The sequence below is a fragment of the Sipha flava genome, unplaced genomic scaffold, assembly GCF_003268045.1.
Source record: "Sipha flava isolate LNK unplaced genomic scaffold, YSA_version1 34_pilon_pilon, whole genome shotgun sequence".
Classification (NCBI taxonomy): domain Eukaryota; kingdom Metazoa; phylum Arthropoda; class Insecta; order Hemiptera; family Aphididae; genus Sipha; species Sipha flava.
Window position 1 is genome coordinate 131,164 of NW_020273045.1, and position 21,088 is coordinate 152,251.

A 21,088-nucleotide genomic window follows, 5' to 3' on the forward strand; every position below is an offset into this window, starting at 1 on the left:
TTTTATTAATATTATAATAATATAGGTTTTAATGCTAAAATAATTCAAAATTTATTTGTTATTTAAAGAAATATATAGTTTATTGGGAAGCATTTTACTTAGGAAATTGGATCTAATTTACGCCACTGCTAATAATAATAATAAAACCTTTTTCATTTCTCAGTATAGAACTTAAAGTAATTAATTTTGTTTATATTCTCGTATCAGCTGAAAGCGGATCAACACTGACACTTTATCGTTATTATAATTTTTTTTCTATATCTGAACAACTGCAAAGGGTTGTTCCGCGCTGTTTTAGTAAACGTGTAGTAAACGTATTAAAAAAAAAAATGTGTACACGACGATTTAATCGACACCGAAAACATATAGAAAAAATGACATGGCATCGTTTGTCGACGCATACCGCGAACACGACACAATAATGTTATAAAGAGTACACATGCGTACGTACCCCCACGATGTGGTAATGTAGTATACGCAAGGGCGGAACCGACATCTATTTGCGGTCGGAGCACTTAAAAGGAGAAATCATATAGTTGATCATCGGTGCATGTGGGGGTGCCTTGGTTAGGGGAGCCTAGATCCCCGAAAAATAACGTGACAATGTTGTACTAAAACCGTCAATATGTATGTTTATTATCGATTGTTCAGTTCTTCTGAACAAACTTTATATTTTTTTTTTTGTACTTAATTTTTTTTCCAACGGGGGTTAGTGTCTCCCTCCTCCGACCTGAATCCGCCTGCATGAGTATACACATTTCGTGCGGTCTCTGGCAACGGAAGCGATTGTTTTCGTGCGCAAGATTACTACACTCATTTCATTATTTTACGTGCGCAAACACATTCGCGTCAGTTAATTTATTTTGTTCGTACAACGAGAGTATGTGTGCGCGGCGCCAGAGAGAATTTCGCCGCGCGACCGTACGCGTTACGCGAAATTATTGATTTACCAACGAAACGTCACCGTCACATACGCCGCCCCGCCCGCCGAAGAACTCGTACCGGCGCGACTACGTACAGTATGTACTTTTCTTTTTTCTTCTCTTTTTTTTTTTTTTTTTTTTTGTATTGTGTTGAAAATTGAACGCGTTGTGCAACTGTCACCCCGTACGTACCGTCGTTTCTGCCGAGTGTCAGCCGTCTACGTGCTCATACATCGAACGTGCATACATCTTACATTACTCGTCGTTACTATCATATTTTGCAATGTCAAAACCTTAACGATATCGCATCATCGTGTCGAGTTGAACAAAGAAAAAAAAAAAAAAAAAGAATAGTAGTACATTTCCCCGGACGCGATAACGAAAACCTTTATCCGTTTTGAAATACGACACGTTATTATTATTGCAAGTATTACCATATTACGTAGTACCCCGACGGGTTTATATACTATTCTAATCTTGAAGTGTTAACTTTTAACGATTCATTTTTTAATTCACTATAGGAAAGACTTATATTTTTTTTAAATTATTGATCAAAATTAAAATTTCCAAAAAAAAACGCCCGTCACTCGAAAATAATATTGCTCTATTTGGATCTTACAACTTTAAAAACAAATACGTTTCTATATCCTTAATCAATTTACTCAGGGCGACAGGAATTGTTCCTCAACGAAATGAATGTCCTCGAGAAATAAGTGTGTCTGACCATTATACATAGAGGTACCACCCACTAAAGACCGGCGTCAGAAGTCGCATATCCCCTATACCCTTCGAATAATCTATTTGTATGGTCGGTAATCCTCCCATCAATATTTCCTTGCGATACAGTGTGTACGATATAAGTTTTGAATTCATTTTTAATCGTATCGCGTCCGTCCTTATGTAATAAAATACGCAACTACACACACGCGAACATTTACAGTATCGACCGTTCGTTCGGACGCCCCCGCTCGCGTGTACCACATTATCGACTCGTGTAAAATGTAATAATGTACTCGGGGATGTGTCGCACGCACTCGACCGTATTGGATCGGTCGTCGGTCGGGAATTTAATTTACGTGCGAATGCGAGCAGGGCCGGAGGGCTTGATCCTGTTTGATTCGAGTAGACACAAGCGGTTTGTACTTGTACGCCGCTACCGAGGATTTGAACGCGGCATGATTTATTTCATTTTCCGCGCTAGAGTATATCATTACGGATAGACGTTGGATGCGATGGTCGCCCCGAGGACCGCTGTCGGTAGGGTTTGATCAATCCAAAAGTAAATTATTGAAGTCGTCCGACGATTTTCGTGATGCGATTTTTAATTCGAAAGTCATCTGTTCGCGGGGCAGACGCGAACATCGAACGTTGCTGTAACAACAGATACGATCGCGGGGGGAAAAAAAATAAAAATATGTACCCCGTCGATATGAACGATGAATAATGCTCGCGGTTAAAACACACAATGAAAACTGTCTACGACAGAATGTGACACTGGACCGTTTTAGACGGGTTTTAATCCGTTCGTCTACGTTTGCGATTGTTTTCACGTCTCGAGTCGAATGAAATGGCCACGGCCATCGTACACGTGCTGAGCACGGAAACACGTGTAACCCGATCTCCGAACAAATAAGGGTTGGCGGCTCGTGTTCCCGTTGCGCGCGTGACGCATAAATCGAGTGATTGTCGTGCGCGCTGGTGACTCGCGGGACGGAAACACCGTACGACGAAAATCTACAATTTTGTATCCCTTAAACAGGCGTACAGGTATTTCTGTATCCGGGGGAAGTGTTGAGATATGGCGGCTGCGCCTTCGCCGTCGGTCATGACGCGTTGTCATAAGATCAACGGATGATTTCGGTTGTCGACCGACCAGAACTCGGATTCTCGAAGTTGTGCGAAAAATAAAATGTTCGTGTGTCGCGTATCAGATGAACGTCCGGTCTCTCGAGCTCTGCGCGGTTAGGTTACCATGCGAGTGGCCGCGAAACGCGAACGAAAAAGTGTTTACAGAACACCGTATAAACCGTCGGGTCGTATGTACCGTATACGTATTTTTCTAAATTGTCGGTGTCGCTTAACAAGTAATGCCCGATAAGCAGATGCGATGCAATCGGTAACGTGCACCACTCTCTGTTCGTCGTCGATAGAAAAAAATATTTATGATCCCATCGGTTTCCACTAAGTCTTAACGTATAGAAACGAAAATGCAATCGAACGATAAAATAATAACTAAATTTGCTCGCTGCTTCAACATACTTCATTATGTTTGTGGACCGGGGGGGAGGGGGGTGGGTAAAGGCTTAAAAAAATCCCGGTCGCGCCACGGATGCCGTATAACGTGTGCGGGACACGACGAAAAACGATTTCGGTTGCTGCGACACGCGTCCGACGATCGAGATCTATGAAAATTTAAATCGCGCATTATCGTTTTTGAAACCGACAACAATACATGTTAATCGCGTCGTGCCGTATTACGTCGTTCTCGCGTGTCCATAATAACGTACGTGGGACAACGCGGTCAGGTGGAATGCGCGTAACGCAGCGGAACAACCATTAAGTACGTGTACGTTTATCGATCCGGAGTAATCGAATTGTGTTTGCACGACACGGTGCAGATCACGGTCATCGGTCGCGCGTACCCGTTCGTCGGCAACCGATTTGCTCATCCTCACGTCTGTTGCCGGATACCTGCAGTGGCCCTAACGCGCATACCCCGTTCAGACCGGTGGTGCCGTGTGCTGCTGGTACGTACACTTTCGTTGCTGCTGTTGATGTTTTTATTCTACGATTAGAAAGGCCTTTCAAGACCAGACCGTCTCGCGTCCCACTCCTCTGTTCCGCTCTTCTTCTCCCGATTCGTGTCTCCACCAAGTGACCGTACATCATTTTCGAATTAGTCTTCTCATCTTTTTTTTTTTTTTTTTTTTGGGGGTCTTCCAAGCGATCTTTTATCGAACGGTTCATTGCCTTTTATCGATTCGTTTTGGCTCCTCCAGGCATGGTCTGCCCGTTGAAGTCTAAGCTTTTTTATCACGTCCGTTACGATCGCGTTTTGGAATAACGATTCCAGCTCCGTATTCTTTCTCCTTCTCCATTCTTCACCGGAATTTTCTGTCACAAAACTGACATCGGCTTGTGTACTGTTAGTGTATTCCATGCACCGTGTTCTGTTGTTTCCGTTTTATTTTCGACCGGGCGGCAGTATTGATTACCTTACTGTCCGCGATGGCTATACGTCATTACGTACGTACGCTCCTACAATACTATATTTGTACACACGAACGTATTGTGTTTGCGTATCGTTATTGCGAATCGACGGGGAAACGATGCCTGTGTTTAATGTCAACGCAGAAAAGGGGAGAAAAACCTTTTTTTTATTACCGATTACGTAATTGTTTACTCTCAACGCACTCTCGTTCACATCACGTCGCTTTTAACCGAGTTTTCCATGGCGCAAAATCATTATCCGGTTCAGGTTTCTCCCCCTGACTTTCTTCAGCAAACCGTGGGGGTGTCACGATCAAACGTAATATTATTATTGTCCGGGGCAAAACAGAGTACACAAGTTTTTCTCTATCATTCTCCTTGACGCGCTCGCGTATTTCCCCGACACGACCGGTGGCTTTCAACAATGACGTTATCGTTTCGCAAGTAAATCCGTATTGCTCCTTCGAAACAGCACCGATCGGTTTTCACGTCCTGATCGTAGGACGAGTGGTGAACGCCGATACCGCAGTGATGTGGTCGCGCGCAGGGATCGCGTACTCGCGTCCGACATTTTTTCGTCGCATAACCGCTCGCCACTCGAATGCATCCGTAGTGATAACCGATGGGTCTACGACAGGGGTGGCGAACCTATGGCACGTTGACCGAATTTTAACGGCATGCGCAAAAAATTGAAATTATTAAAAATTGTACACAAAAAAAATTCTACTATGTATAAAATGTTGGTTATAAAAAATTCACAAAAACAAATTATATAAATTTTAAAGACGACAATATTCCTTATGCTTTCATGTTTTTTGTCAACTTATATTTGTAAAAGCCATAACGGATTTAATTAAATCGAAGGAAAGAAATGTTTTGACCAGTGAAACAATTGCTGCTTGTGTTTCATTAGAATGTAATAAAAATAAAGTAATAAATTTGTAATTTTATTTCTATTCTTAGAAAATATCTATGGGGACATTAACGATTTTCATATCCTTAGTTAGAAAAATTTGGCACCTGAACCAAAAAGGTTCGCCACCCCTGTTTCTACGAACATCGTATCGATTACGCTTCACACGCCCTCGGACGAAAACGTTGTTCTGTTCGGAAGAATTGCACCCGAACGAGGTGTACGTGAGTGCAAGGGTGGGTTCATTTTTTCGTTCGGTAATACGTAGAGTAGTGCCCAGTTCATCGTGTTGGCGAACAATGTTGTAGATCGGGCCGGACTAGGCAGGCGGGATACCGGAAGTTTCCCGGTGGGCCGCTTGTACTCCTCGGGAAGTTCTTTTTTTAGGTTCATCGGTTTAGCCTCGTTGTATCAACAGACATATATGCATTTTCTAATGCGATTGCATTCTAATAGAAACTGTCTAAAATTAAATAAAGTTTCTTTTAATTTTGAATAATAGTATTAAGTTTTCAAATTCTCAAAATAACAAACAATAATTTTGTATGAAAATATACGTTTTTTAGGGTTGTTCTCATACCTTTGGTATATCTAAATGGGCCGTTTTTTTTTTTTATTTTCCCGGTAGAAATTTCTGACCCAATACGGCCTTGGTTGTAGATATAAGATTATACGCAACACTTTATGCACACGTGGAGTAGAAGAATAGAAGGAGCACGACCGGCGATGTAGTCCTACGCGGGTTTATAGGTATGTGCCTGAATCGTTGTAAAAATATATACGTACAATACTGTGAAACGGTTTAAAACGGTCAAACGGTCTCTGCACTAAATTAGTACTATCTATAGCCAACATTTTTTTTGCCAGTGGATTAAACAAATCACGCTAATCTTTTTTTATTGCTGGATATTAAAATTTAATAAATATTACCCAATACAAATATTGTAATCTGGGTAACGTTAATACGTCTTGTTCGTGGTCCGCGCGCCTGCGTACCACGGTTTTCGTTGAGGGTACACGCATAATTATAAAATTAAGAGGTGGGCAACACCGTGTACCCTCCACCACACCACTATGCACGACGCGTGGTAATTATAACGACGAAAGGGCTTGTTTTTATAACAATTTGTGAACGTGAAAAGGAACAGAAACACATGAAAAACGGGAAACGACCTTAAAAGTTATTCACATGAATACGTTTCGCCTTTGGGGCCATTGTCTCCGAAACGTCTCGTCGGGTGACAATTACAAACGAGTAAAACGTATCATTTTCCTGACAACGATTTAGTTATCGCGGTAAATTTATATTAGTAAGATTGTAGTACGGTTTTTGTAAATATTTTTATTAAACCAGACTAGGTTGTTACTACGGTTTGGACAAATGTTTTGCAATGACAACCACATAGTTGTTGGGAAAACGATACGTCTTACTGATTGGTGTTAAGCGTACGTCCGTGATAAGTCTTGTGGATAATATAACAAGACATATCCGTGTATGGCGCGAATACGCGGCGGAGACTGGTGTGACATGCAGTTGGTTTTGGAAAACGGTTGAAAATAGTCTATATCTTCTGTTATAAGTTTGAGTTAAACGCTTAGAAGTGTTCGATCAGCCAATAAATAAAGGCCAAGGAACATCATGACAGGTGGGTTTAATCGTATGGGAAGGGCAGTCTATTTATAGAGTCCAGCTAGCAAAGTTAAATTATGCTCTTTGAACTCGCGCAAGAAACTTACTTGCAGTTCGAAGGAGCCGTGTTTTCTGAACCGTATTCAAATAGCAAATGCGCATTTTAAGACTGCCATTGGAACAGTTAACTCAAAATTCAGCCAAGTTTACTATTAATTCCGATGGTCGCATGTTTATACATGTAAAACTATTTAGAAACAGTTTTTTAACTGACATATAAGTGACATGGTTTTTTTTTTTTTTATAACACGATCGATAAATATAATCGATTACGGTGCGTTCTAACCAAACAAATTATATTATGTCACCAGGTTGCCAATTTTATCCCGTCGACAATCACTTCAGGTTTGTTAGATTATCGGAAACCACACCAGTCGGTTCTGAGGTGATGCAGATCGAGGTGCATCCAAGGAGAAACCTCAATTTGCAACCAATCGATAATGTAAGTATTACAAGTGGTATTCAGAAAAAATACAAACAGCGTGAACGCTAACGATTAATACGCATAAAATGTCTTCAACAGCACGATGACGTGGCGTTTTTCAAATTCCGCACAATTAACCGAACAGCGATTTCGTTGAGGTTGGCTCGATCTCTTGATGATTTAGTCGACCGACCAAATCCTATCGAAATACTTAAAGTCAAATTGGTGTGCGGAGTCGAAGACGCTTCGGTAATTATTCCGTTACATATACGACTTAAATCATTCTAGTGAAACTATTTACTAGCATTGTACATTGAATCAATTGAAATTCGATTTGCGGTTTTCAAATAATAATCTTGTTCAATCGTATAACGATTGTCTCGATAACTTATTACATAAGTGTTAGTTATTATTGATAGATAAATTGAACTAGAAACGATGTAAGTAATGACTAGAGCGCGGATTTATATGCATTAAAAACCAATCAAATATGCGCAAAAAAAACCCTAAATATGCATAAGTATATTATACACTAAAATTTTAAAAAATATGCTCGAAAAATAAAAAAAAATATCCATAAAAAATAATTTGCCGAAACCAGTGCTTCGCATAAATGTGCAGAAAATAAATTTCATTTCATATTTCAGTGTTGTAGTGTTAGTGAATAAACTTTGAAAATTTCGTTGTTTATCCTGTTGTAAATTCACATATTTTAAATGTTTTTCAGTTTTAATATTTTGTGTAATTGTATACCGTTTATAGCGGGAAACTTTTACTCCACATAATTTGCACAGTATGATTTGACCATCGGTTGAAAAAATATTCTCCCCGAATTCATGCTCATAATTACGAAGACGACTCGATAACGAAGATTTATCTTTCGGAATTTTGAAAAAAATAAAATAATAAAAACGCGAATTACGACACGAGCACATACGAACGCACAGCTGTAAATATTTTAATGGGACTGAAATAGCGAAATAGTGGTGGACCGTTATCGCTGTATTCGGTACAATGTAACGATTACATAGATGGAACGAGTAGGAACGAGTACATTAATCGTTCCATGATCGATTAAACATTGTTTAAACTATAAAAATATAATATTTTTTTCTTATAATATTATATATTTCAAAAAAAAAACAAAAAATACGAAATATGCAATTAAAATTGTAATATAAGCCCTTAAAATAGAAAAATGTCAAAATATGCAATAATATGCACTAAAAAAATTTCATTTTTTAAATTATTATGTTATGAAACAAATGTTGTGCTCACTTAGCATATCATGTGATCAACCAGAATAAATATGCAAATGCATACAAATCCGCGCTCTAGTAATGACTATTGATAAATAAATATATTTAACTGCAGTTCGGCTCGTCCATTGTCATTACCGCGTACGTCGACGACGTCAACGACAACAGTCCCAGTTTCATCGGCGCGCCGTATGGAGCGGAAATCTCCGAGTCAACACCAATCGGTAAGTACACAAGTGATTCTTAAACGTTACGGTTACAGGTTTATGTAATAACTATATAACCGACTTCTTGAACAGCACGATCGATGCCTAAAGCCGTTTTTTGTCCCTTGCGCAATGTTTAGAAATTCTTATAATTTCCACACGGTCCTGATGTCAAACTAACAATCGATAAACGTGCGAATTGATTATAACTTACTTATTTTCTTCTTCTTCAGGTATACGGCCACTAAGACTGTCCTATTAAACATTTATCCCTCCGGCCATCTCTGTCGGATGCTCGAACCCTCCACCTCAGGCACTTACATCTTTTTTTTTATCAGATCTATCCATCTCATACGAGAACTGGCTTCTTCCCTACTGGATCCTTTTCTAATACGTAGCAAAGGATTTTGGCTATGCCAAACATGGCCAGCCCACATTGGTCTTTTATTTTTCTTATAGAATAATATAAATTTCGGATAAACATTGCCAAAGTTAAAAATGGCTAATCTGAGCGTCATCGCTAAAAAGACATTCGGCTAACTTGCAGTTTTCTTATATCATAATTACAAATAGAGCATTTTGTATTGTTATTCATTGTTAACCGTACGGCGCGTTACGTGCTACTTTTTCGCCAAAAGGAACGACTGTTGTGCGGGGAATAAAAGCAGTAGACGCCGATAAACCGAACACTCCCAACTCGGAAGTGCGATACTTAATCGCCGCGTCGAAATCTCAAGCCAAGTTTTCGTTGGTGATGGATGCCAACGGTTCCGCGACAGTGGTGCTCAAGGAATCGCTTAACTTCGACACCGGAGACGAACGGTTCCTGTTGGAAGTGTACGCCAAGGACGAAGGATCTCCGTCCAGGAACGCCAGCACTATCGTTGATGTGCGCGTGAAACGGGACGAGTCTAAAGTGTTGAAATTCTCTAGTGACGTTTATCACAGTCAGTTCAAAGAACATTTTCCGATAACGGTAAGCGCGTAAGCTTGATAGACGTGGATGAATTTATTTCGACACATCAGTCTAACGTATACGCGCGCGTGTGTTTTTACAGGGAAAAAAAATTCTCCAAGAAATTCCTTTCAACCCGCCGATTCGCGCGTTTTACGAGAACAATACACTAAACGCTTCAATCCGATACTCGTTGACGTCGTTGGACTTCGACGATGACGTGTTTCACGTAGATCAAATATCTGCGAAGATATACCTGAACAAGGAAATCGACGCGGATTTACTTCCATCAAACATATTTTTACTGAAGGTATAAACATTTAGTGATCTTATACGATCACGGGTACGATACGCTGTTTGTTATTTTTTTTAATTTATTTTATAAGAAGTAATTTTATTGTGCCGTATATTCATTACGTTATGTATTATATCCGAGGGTTCATCAATGAAAGAAAGTAAAGTTTTTTTTCTTTTACAACTCACAAGACGAAAAAATTCGGTCGATAATTAGTTGGGAAATAAATCAGGTTCGCAAATCAAATGTTCGTACTACAGAGCAAGTCACAGCAATTTGTCATCTTTGTTGTGATACTTTTAAGTCTCGATTAAGTCAAGTTGTAAAAAGTAAATAAACCGCAAAAGTAAAAGAAAGTTAAATAGTTTAATTTTTAATTGTTCGTTAGCAAAATATAAATTACTATAGTCTTTCTATGAATCACGAAGTTTATGAAGTTAAGAACTTTAACTGTAAAGCGTAGAAATGTCAGTATAACAGGCATTTACAGTAGAATACGTTTTTTTTTTTATATTAGTTTTTCACTTAAACGTTTATCGTATATTTGATTTCAAAAATCGATGAATACAATATTTAGTCACGAGGAAAAATAATTTTATGTAGTTTAAAAAAATGCGGTTTATTTGTCCGAAACGGTATACCATTTACGCGCAACTGTGATGGGCTTAATATCTTATATTTATTGGTGGGGGGAGAGTCAACATTTCTTAAAACAATATGAAATTCATAGTTTAAAAATACCTTTTATTGTTATTCATCGGATATTAATTCACGTGTATGAAAAAAATATGCAAATACCTGTACAACACGAAATACGTAACTGTACCTTTTGATAAGTATTAACCATAAACGCGATTGTTATTTTAAATCAATTCCCGTGTCATTGTTTCGATTCGTATGTTCGTAAAATTTTGCCGCTTTACGATTTTCTCTTCCCGAACGTTATTTATCACCACGAAAAGCATGTGTGTACTCGACTGAAAAATAATTTTCATCGAAAACCACTCCTGGTCTCCTGGTCGCGAGTGACGGTTGAAAATCGCCAGGTTTAGGTTATCGAACCGAAGGGCTTCGGGTTATCGGGGGGAGGAGGGGAACGGCGGACCGTAACAACGTGCGTAATTTTCTATATGCTATTCTTTCTGTCCAGATCCAAGCGGTGGACGTGAACAACCCGTCGAAAAAAGCGTTCGCCGAGGTGGAGATCGAAGCGATCGACGTGAACGACAACCAGCCGAAGTTCGAGGTGGACTCGTACAACGTGAGCGTGTTCGAGAACATCCCCAACGGGTACAACGTGCTGCGGGTGGTGGCCACCGACTTGGACCAGGGCGACAACGGCGAGTTCGTCTATCACCTGGTTGACCCTAGCCAGGCGTTCACCATCGATGGCAAGACCGGTTGGATAACGGTACGGAATCACACGAAACTGGACCGCGAGCAGAAGACGAGTTTCTCGTTGCGGGTGTACGCGCGCGAGAAGATACCGTTCGTGATGCACCAAAAAGAAACCGGGTGAGACGGCTGCATGTGGCTTACGTGAACATCGAACAAACTTAAACGAACGACGTTTCACCAGCTGTCCTTCCGCCCTCTTCGACTGACGCTCGTGTCATTCGTTTTCCTTGATTCTCGATATCTTGGCCCGTGGAACATCTAGCAATTCCACGGGTTCCTTCGATCCTGGCATATCTAACAAAATGGAAAACGAAACAAACTTTTTTTGTTTCACGGTGCCAATGTTTGACGCTTCTTCGGTGTGGTGCGAACGTGCGCGCGACAACCGAAAGCATGCGAAAACCTACTACAGTGAAACCTCTCTTAACGGACACCTCTGAATAAAGGACACTTCCGAATGGCGGATAATTTTATGGGAACGGGGACAATTTCACTACTTTCATATTGGAAAACCCCTAAATACCAGACACTCTAATTAACGGACACTTTTATGGCAATTTAATTTTGATTTTGACATTTTTTATCGTAAATGTAAAATAATCGTTGAATGCCAATTTAATTTAATCTTACTACTATGTATTATAAATTATTATACAATTATAGTTTATCTTATCTGTCCATTGTTTCATCGCGTCGATGAAACATTTTTTCTATATTATTCTGTGAAGTTATCGTACTCGTATTTAGTTGTGATAGTGATTTCATCGTATTCGAACGTGCTAGTGTAACGTAACATGTTTCATAAACGTATTGCAATGACTAGTAAAAAAAAAGAAGTCATGTTAGAAAGAAAAAAATCGAGCTTCTTGAATTCCAAGCATTTAATACTAATATGGGTGTTCGTGCGATCGCAGACAAGTTTAGTGTTAGTAAAACACAAATCGCGGATATCATAGCTAATAAAGATACGCTTTACATATAATTTATAATGTATACAAATATCATTATTATAAATATTATATGTATACATATAAATAATAAATGTTGTACATGTGTAGTTATTAATTTCTCCAAGTTATTTTCAAGAATTTATCCCTCTCCCCCTATGAATAGCGGACACCTCTAAATAACGGACAAAATTAAGGTGACTAAGAGTGTCCTTTATTTAAAGATTTCACTGTATAGATAATTCTACAGTTTCGTCTTTGACACTTCCTCCTCCCCGTCTCATACATTTCGACAGTTCTCACGGAAACCGATATCGAATAATCAGTCGCGCTTTTTCGCACCGATTCAGCGTTGGCACCGCGGACAGAAACTATTTCGGTTGGCCGGTGAAACGTGTGCGAATAACTTCCGGATCGCTGGCGGTTCGCCCTACTACTGCAGTTTGTAACCGCATTTTTAATTCGTTTTTTGTTTCGCCACGCAGGGACGCATTTGTCAGCGTGGAAATCGTTCTGGTCGACGTTAACGACAACGGGCCGACGTTCGTGCCGAACAACCAGTACAGTTTCAAGACAAAAGTGGACCACGCGATAGGAGCTACGATTGGCAAGGTAAGCACGCGGCAACGGTTGCCGGCGGTCCCTCGTTTAGATAAACGATGACGGAAACGTTGCGCAGAATTTTTGCGGGGCCAATAACGTGCGTTTGTTTTCGTTCAATTTTTACGAACCCTAATTCTCATCGGTTAGCACGTCACCGTTTTTCGGTGACACGACAGCGTTACCGTGAGATTATTTACGGTTAAACAAATGATGAGTGGGGGAGGCACCAGGGCCGTAGCAAGTGGGGGCTAGAGGTGCATACGCCCCGAGCGCGATTCCCGGGAGGGCGTAAAAATGAAAAATTTGCAATTTAATTATTACTTATAAGTAAAAGCAATATTTAGTATTTATGTAATTACTTACATAACTTATAAACATTATTATGTTATACCTATGAACCTACTTATAACTATTATGTATAATTGTATTTTAATAAGTTACATAGCTATAAAGAAAAATCATTATTTATATTACATCTATAGAAAATATTCAGCTGTTTTGTGAGTTTTTTTTTATAAATTAAAATACTTAAGGGCGTATTTTGAAGTTCGCCCCGTGCACAATATTTGGTTGCTACGGCCCTGGGAGGCACTGCCGGAATGATACGGTTTTCGTACGTTCGAAACGTGTGACTGATTCGCGTGCCCACAGGTCGAAGCCGTGGACCCGGACGACGGGGACAACGGGCGCGTGGTGTACAGGGTCTCGTACTCGCCCAACAACGATTCGGAAGTGTTCGCCGTCAACCCGGAAACAGGCGAGGTGTTCGCCAACGAGACGCCGTTGCGCGCGGGCGTGCACACGATCATCGTGAACGCTTCGGACCAGGCGGTCGACCCCAAGGAAATGAAGTACTCGTTGGCCGTGGTCACGATCGCGGTGGTCATGGAAGGTGCGTACGAAATGTTCAAACGATACGGTTTGATCGACGTGCGTTGCGCAGGCCGCACCCGTTAAAAATGTTTGAAACTTTTAATTTGTAAATTTAGCGCGGCCTCGATATTCGCATCACACTTTTTATCTGCCAAAAATCCTAATCAACCCTTTCGAACGCTGCGCCGGTTGGTACATTTTTTGTTGTGTGACCTATCGGTGCCCGGTCGTACCAACATGGCATATGATGTTAAACTAAATACAAAAATATTCGCGTGGTCAAATAAGCGTTTGATAATGGCAGTACGTTAAAATTTAAACCCAAGCACGTGTTTCAATATTTTTCTGCAAAACTGAGCGAATTCATGATACCGTTGTAAGCATAGCAAGGTTCCACGAAGAATCTACCTTTTATTTTTCACAAATACCCGTTTTCACCGAAACGTTTCTTGCACTTTTCCGCCGAACAAGAAGTCGATCACGTGTCTACCGGAACACGCAACCCGGTACCTACAATACTTTCGAGTTTAAACGCGGAAAAAACAGCATTTACTCACGTTCGAAAGGGTTGATCGATAGCGGCTGGTGCAGAGTCCACCGGCCGCATCCAAAGAATTCTCCAGTTTGTCCGGCTAATGACGTTTCGCCCCTGCATCGTAAGACTAACGCCATGTTGCCCGTTCGGTTTTTCCAGAAATCGTCCATCCCGATTTCGTCAACGCCCCGTACGAGTTCTGGGTCGGAAGCGACGTGCCGGTGGGTACGAGCGTGGGCCAAGTGCGAATAGTCTCGGAGAACCCGGACATCGATTACGATCTGCTGCACACGTACCAGGAAGGAGGTAAGACCCGACGGACAAACCGACCGATGTTTTCCGATGCGATAACGAATGTCGACGTTTGTTACAGTGCCGTTCGCCGTCGAGGAGAAGACCGGTACGATTTCGGTAGTCGACATCATCACAAACTTCGACCGGACCGACTACGAGTTCGAAGCCGTAGCCACGGACAACCGGGACCTGATCATCTCCACCAACGTCACCATCCACATAGTGTACTCGGATTCCAGTCAGACGTTGTCGAAGTAATATTGTCTTACGATCCCATTTTTTTTTTTTTTTTTTTTTTTATCACCGTTTACGGGATGAAAAGTTTCACGTTTTGTTTGTGCGTACGATTATGTTGACACCACGTTTTTTCATTCTTATCCGCAGGACCGTGGATCCCATAAGTCTGATGTTCCGAGTGCGAGAGAATCTGCCGGGCGTCGCGATCGGGAGACTGTGGAACGTGGACTTCTCGAACTCGTCGACCATGTCCAAGCCGAGTTTCATCGTTGCCGACCCGGACGACGGGGAACTGTTCACCGTGTCCGAGGACGGCGTTTTGTACACGAAATCCGGCTTGGACAGAGAGACCAAGGACAGCTTCAAGTTGACCGTCATCGCGGACCGGAAGACGAAGACTGGGATACACCACGCGACCATATTTCAGATACGCATCGTGGTGGACGACGAGAACGACAACGCGCCTGAGTTCCAAATAAAGCACTACGAGGGTTCGGTAACGGAAAACTGTGACGTCGGTACACACGTCGACTTGAACGCGCCTGTTAGAACAATAGATCGAGACTTGGGACCTAACTCTGTTTTTTCGTTGACTTTAAAAGGAGAAGGTAACGCAGTTTTTCTTAGTTACGTCTGTTGCTGGCTTTTGATTTGTAAATAATAATATACAGCTTAAAAACGCTCTTGTTTCTGGGACGATTTTCCCGCGAATTATTTTTATGGAATCAACGATACACTACTTTCAATACTTGATGGCATATCTATCATTTTCCGAAAAAAAAAAAAACCTGTTGAAATGAATCGCTTATTAGGGTGCGGATTTCTATGTAATAAAAAAGTCTAAGTATGTGAACATTCATTATTATTTTTGTCGAAATATCTAAGAAAAATATCGGTATTTTACATTAATTTTTAATTAATAATTAATAATTGTTTGTCTAATCATTTTTCATTGCCTTCTTCGGAAGAAATGGATAAAATGTGCATTTGGAGATTTTAAAATTTGAATGTACAACGGTTAATTACCAAAATCGACTTGTAGCGGCTGAATGAGCGTTCAACGTCGATAAACGTTAATGGAACATATTTCATATTACAGTGTCAAAAGATGTGAAATCAATATCATTCGACGTATTTTCATTAATATTCGGAAGAATATCTCTAATAGTTTTAGTTGTTTGTAAACTAATGTTATTACTGAGTACGTAGTTAAATTTATTTTTTATCATAATTCCTGATTTTCTTTGAAATTCGTTTGATTTGTTTTCTGAATTTTTCACAATCGCAAGACTTTTAATTATTGCTAGATTTTATGTTTCTAATATTTTTATTACTGTAACCAAGAAACAAAAATTTGTAGAAATATATGCTATATAATTTTTCAGGTTATTGTTTTGTATCATATCAGTAGCTTGTGCAATAGCGATTGGCAGTATTCGAATCAACAAATTTGAAATATCTTTTTTAATGTTTTTTTTTTTTAAATTGAATTCCAATTTAATAATTTTAATACAAATAAATACAAACAAAGACTGCACAGGCATGAAAATGTGAAAATATTTACAAAATATGTAAATTTTGGTGAAATATTTAAAAATATGTTAAAAATATGTATTTACATAAAAATACGTAAAAATATGTAAAACAAAAAAGTCACATTTGTTGTTCGGGGCGTAATGAAATACACTTATTTTAATCTGGATTGAGAAATTCGCATTCGATAGAATTACGTATTTACATAAGAATCCGCGCCCCACTTATCACTATCGCTGTCGTTCGTAAAGTAGGGTGACCATACGTCCTGTTAAGTAGGATTTTCCTGCTTTTCAGATTGATGTCTTGTTTTTTAAATCATAACTAAACATGACGCATTTAATCCTGTTTTCCGTGACTGTTTTGTTTTAATCCTGTTTTCTATTATTTTTTCATAAAAAAGTTATTTTAGCGATTAATTAATATTCATCAATAATAATATACTTTGGATATTTTTCTCTATTGAGAAAGATAAACAATACTGGAACGCGCTCTTACTAATATCGTCTGTGAGACGAAAACGAGCCATATCTTGAACGTTATTCCCACCTCTGTAAGGAAAGAAAATAGCGGCACACTTGCGAACGTACTAGAGAACATAAACGCCTCATAACAATTTGAGTATTTTCATTCATCCGATTTTAAAAATTAAAAACTATTTGAACTTATGAACAACCCTACTATACAGCGATATAGTTGTTTATAGAAAAAATATTAATGCAAGTAAAATATAATATTTAAACCATTTAAATTTAAAAATGACAAAACAAAATAGAATATACTTAAAAGATTTACATTTTAAACATAAAAACAAATTTAAATTTGATTTTTAAAAACTTTGAAATAGTATTAGTTTATTAAAATTTTGTCTCCAAGAATTTTTTTTCTTTTTATTTATTAACTTCTTTAGCATAATGACGCATTCTAATATTTATGTAGCTGTCACTAAGAGCAAAGAACAAATTATGTTCATGACTAGGAGAACCGAGGTCAACATTTATAGAATGAGTATTTGGGAAAAAGAATAAATTTGACTTATTTAATATATTTTTCATTGCTAGCATTAAAATATGAGTTTTTACATTTGCATGTAGTTTTTTTTTGCATTACTACAATAAGTTGAAATGATTTTTCCAATTCTTTAAGAATTAATGAAACAGCAGGAGAAACTATTTTTAATTTTTCTCTTGCGACAAAAGAAGTAAAATTTATATTTTTTTGTATAGCTATGGTATATTTTTTATATAATATGAACTAACTGTCTATCAAATAGTATATCAATTCAAATGTATGTATATTATACAGTATATAAATTAATTGGAAAGTTGGTAGCTGTAAATATAATAGATAACATTCAATTTTACTAGTACGAGTACATAGTTTCTATATTATAAATTGTAGGTATGTAGTGTAGATATTTTTTAATTAAAATTAAATTTTTGAAAATAAACTAACCTTTTGACGATTTTGAAGTAGTGAACACGATACAACCATATTTATAAAAATGATGAGTTTTAATTTTTAAGGCACCTATATTTTATAGATTTATATATATATATATATATATATGTATATTTTTTTTTGAAAATAGAATCATAAGCATTAAGCAGTTAAATACAATCTTAATTGAACTTGAACAAAATTCTGATGTTTACTGTTCAGCACAGAATAGTCGTATTCACATAGCAATATTATATTTTCTTACCCTGCATTAGTGTTGGAAGCGTTTAAGAACTTGGCTCGTTTTCAGTATCTCAGTACACGCTCCGGTATTGTTCATCTATCTCGATGTTTTTCTCTGTGAAATTCAGTCGTGTGTTTAGTGTTTATTTTTAGTGTGGGTATTTATTTTCCCCGAAATTACGACGATGTCGATCGTCGAGTTACAATAATATATCATTATTGTAACTCGATATAATAAATATTAATAACATTCAGAACACTAGAACGTTAATTATTTTTCGAGATTGTTTTTGAAATTATAAGTTTTGTTATTATCATATATATTACTTATATAAGTTCCTCGTTTCGATTACAATCAATATTTTTTTTCTTACCTATTGCGAAAAAAGTGTCCTGTTTTTTTTTCATATATGGTCACCCTATCGTAAAGCAAATTGACGCAACGTGTTCGAATCGGTGCACGGCAGCGGATTCCTTTTACCGTTGCGGTACGGACCGTCGTAGGCCGCGATGTCGAAATACGATGATGATGGCACGTTGGGGATCGGTTCTGATTGCAGGTAGCGAAGTGTTCGCCATCGACAAGGAGTCCGGGGACGTGACCGTCTCGCGACCGACGGTCGATCGGGAGGCCAAGGACACGTACCACCTAAAGATCGTGGCCACGGATCGGGGCAACCTGACGTCCGAGGCTTCGCTCACCATACGCGTGACCGACGTGAATGACAACGTGCCCGTATTCAAACGCATAGCCGTGTACACGAAGGACAAGGTGCGGGTGGCCGCCAGCAGCCGGTCGAACGTGTCGGTGACAGTGGGTGACCGGCCGGTGCCGCACCGGTTGGACAACGCGACCACGACCATGGTTGCGTGGCTGCCGGACACCGTACAACCGGGCACTCCGATACTGGCGGTGACAGCCGAAGACGCGGACTCCACTGGGTCGGCGATCACGTACCGGCTGGCCAGGGGCGGGTTGGAGTTCGCCGTGCACCCGGTTTCTGGTCAACTGTCCGTGGTGGGTCAACTGAAGATCGGCGAACAGGCGTTGAACGTAACCGCGGAGGACGAAGGCGGCTTAACCGCGTGGATACTGATTGTCGCGTTCGTCGAGGAAGACGTTCTGTTCGAGAAAAAGTGAGTACCGAGCTCACGCGTAACGGATGACCGTCGTCGTGTACGTTGCTAACGATATCGATTTACTCGCAGGGCGTACGAGTTCTGGGTGCCCGAAGGCTCGTACAAGAGCCACGAGATCGGGTGCGTCATCACGGAGGAGAGTTCGGTCACGTACTCGTTGTCCAAGAAGAGCTACCGTAACCCTGCGTTCTCCGTGACCGACGCCGGGTGTCTGCTGGTGTCCGGCGATTTGGACCGGGAGACCAGGGAATCGTTCGACCTGCGGCTGACGGGCAAGCGGAATTCCGGCGGAACGCCGTCCACCGTCGACGTGATCGTCAAGTTGTTGGACGTCAACGACAACGCGCCACAGTTCCGAAACCACCACCGAGTGCGGAAGTTGTCCGCCGAGGAGATCGGCCTCCAAGGGTTCCAGGGCGAACTCACCGTGCCCGTCTACGAAGCCACGTTGGCCGAGTCCGGGCCTGAGGGCACCATGGTCACTAGGATCGTGGCTGAGGATCCGGACGGGCCGGATGACGGGAACGCCGACGTTAGGTACAGCCTTTTCGGGTCGGGCTCGGAACATTTTGACATCGATCCCGCGACCGGCGTGGTCACGCTGAAGGGCCCGTTGCAGGGTGGCATCTATAACGTGACCGTGGTGGCGTCCGATTCTGGTTTCTCCAGGAAGGACAACGCGGCGCTGCTGGTGGTCAGCGTAGCGGACAAGAGCGCGGTTGCCGAGGAACCACTGCTCGAACTCCGTTACTTCGAAGTGGAGGTCGAGGAGAACTGTTTGGTGCCGTTGGAGATCCTCAAGCTGAACGTGACCACGCGGTTCAGACGATTCGCCGCGTCCGTCAGTTACTCGATAATCCCGTCGGAGAACAGCGAAAGCTTCGAGTGAGTCGTATTGCCGACGAAACATGCGTCGTCGTATTACAACGTAAATGTTACTTGTTTCAGGATCGATTCGAAAAACGGTAACGTCTACCTGATCGACAGCCCCGATCGGGAATCGACGCCCACGCTCACGGTAATGGTTCGTGTCGAGGTGACCGGAAGGAAGGGGAAATCCACTTACACGGTGCACCCGATCGCGCAGGACATAGGTACTATTACGACCCGTGGACTATTGACGTCACGTCGCGTTGTAGCCGTACTTATCGTCGGTCTCGTTTGTTTTCAGCACTGAACGAAGCCCGAATCGTGCTCAGGATAATCGATCAGAACGACAACGCTCCGAGGTTCGCCAACGATAGCACGCCGGCAATCGCAGCCGTGTCTCCGATGACAGGTTACGGGTCTCCGGTGGCCACGGTCAGGGTCAGTAGTTATACCATCGATCTCCTTCCATCCGACATACTATAACGAAATTCCCGTTTCAGGCGTTCGATCCGGACCTGGGCTTGAACTCGGACATCAGATACTCGATGATTGGGGATCCCGCGGAGAAGAGATACTTCAACGTGGACGAGCACACGGGACTGATACGCACGATCGGCGGATTCAGCCAGCTAAGGAACAACACGGTTTTCGGCTTCGACGTACGTGCCACCGACCGGGCCGGTGCGCCCGACGGTCGATCGGCGATCACGAACGTTTTTGTGAGTCTCACGGTTTTTTTTATTACGATAAAGTGTACCACAATACCGATTGAATATCGAAAATTTCGGCCATCTTTAATTCGTTTTATTCCAATGATGTTGTAACAGGTGTACATTTTGAACGATCACAAGCTTATAACGCTGGCGCTGGGGAAACAACCGTCGGTCGCGGAGAAGTATGCGGATCTCGTCACGGGTTCAATGACCAACATCACCGGGTGCACGGTTAAAATATGGAGGATTGATTCGAATGTAAATAACATGTAAGCAAACCGTGAACTCTATTCGAATTTCCAGTGTTTATGCTATCGTCTATACGGTGAACGACCGTGGGTTTTCATCTTTTAATAGCAAAGCCTAACAAGAACAGTGGTTATACAA

At 40.8% G+C, this 21,088-nt stretch overlaps 1 protein-coding gene across 1 annotated transcript in view; it reads left to right on the forward strand.

Annotated features, from left to right (window-relative positions):
• Positions 1-21,088, forward strand: part of LOC112687476 (cadherin-89D) — a 79,645-nt gene that overhangs the window by 54,290 nt on the left and 4,267 nt on the right. The window contains exons 3-19 of the mRNA XM_025560198.1: positions 7,048-7,178; positions 7,260-7,409; positions 8,535-8,643; positions 9,264-9,601; positions 9,684-9,890; positions 11,026-11,390; positions 12,706-12,832; positions 13,475-13,715; positions 14,391-14,537; positions 14,605-14,779; positions 14,910-15,370; positions 18,539-19,115; positions 19,188-20,003; positions 20,067-20,212; positions 20,290-20,426; positions 20,489-20,707; positions 20,816-20,970. Coding sequence (XP_025415983.1) covers positions 7,048-7,178; positions 7,260-7,409; positions 8,535-8,643; positions 9,264-9,601; positions 9,684-9,890; positions 11,026-11,390; positions 12,706-12,832; positions 13,475-13,715; positions 14,391-14,537; positions 14,605-14,779; positions 14,910-15,370; positions 18,539-19,115; positions 19,188-20,003; positions 20,067-20,212; positions 20,290-20,426; positions 20,489-20,707; positions 20,816-20,970 — 4,501 coding nt within the window. The remainder of the gene's footprint in view (positions 1-7,047; positions 7,179-7,259; positions 7,410-8,534; positions 8,644-9,263; positions 9,602-9,683; positions 9,891-11,025; positions 11,391-12,705; positions 12,833-13,474; positions 13,716-14,390; positions 14,538-14,604; positions 14,780-14,909; positions 15,371-18,538; positions 19,116-19,187; positions 20,004-20,066; positions 20,213-20,289; positions 20,427-20,488; positions 20,708-20,815; positions 20,971-21,088) is intronic.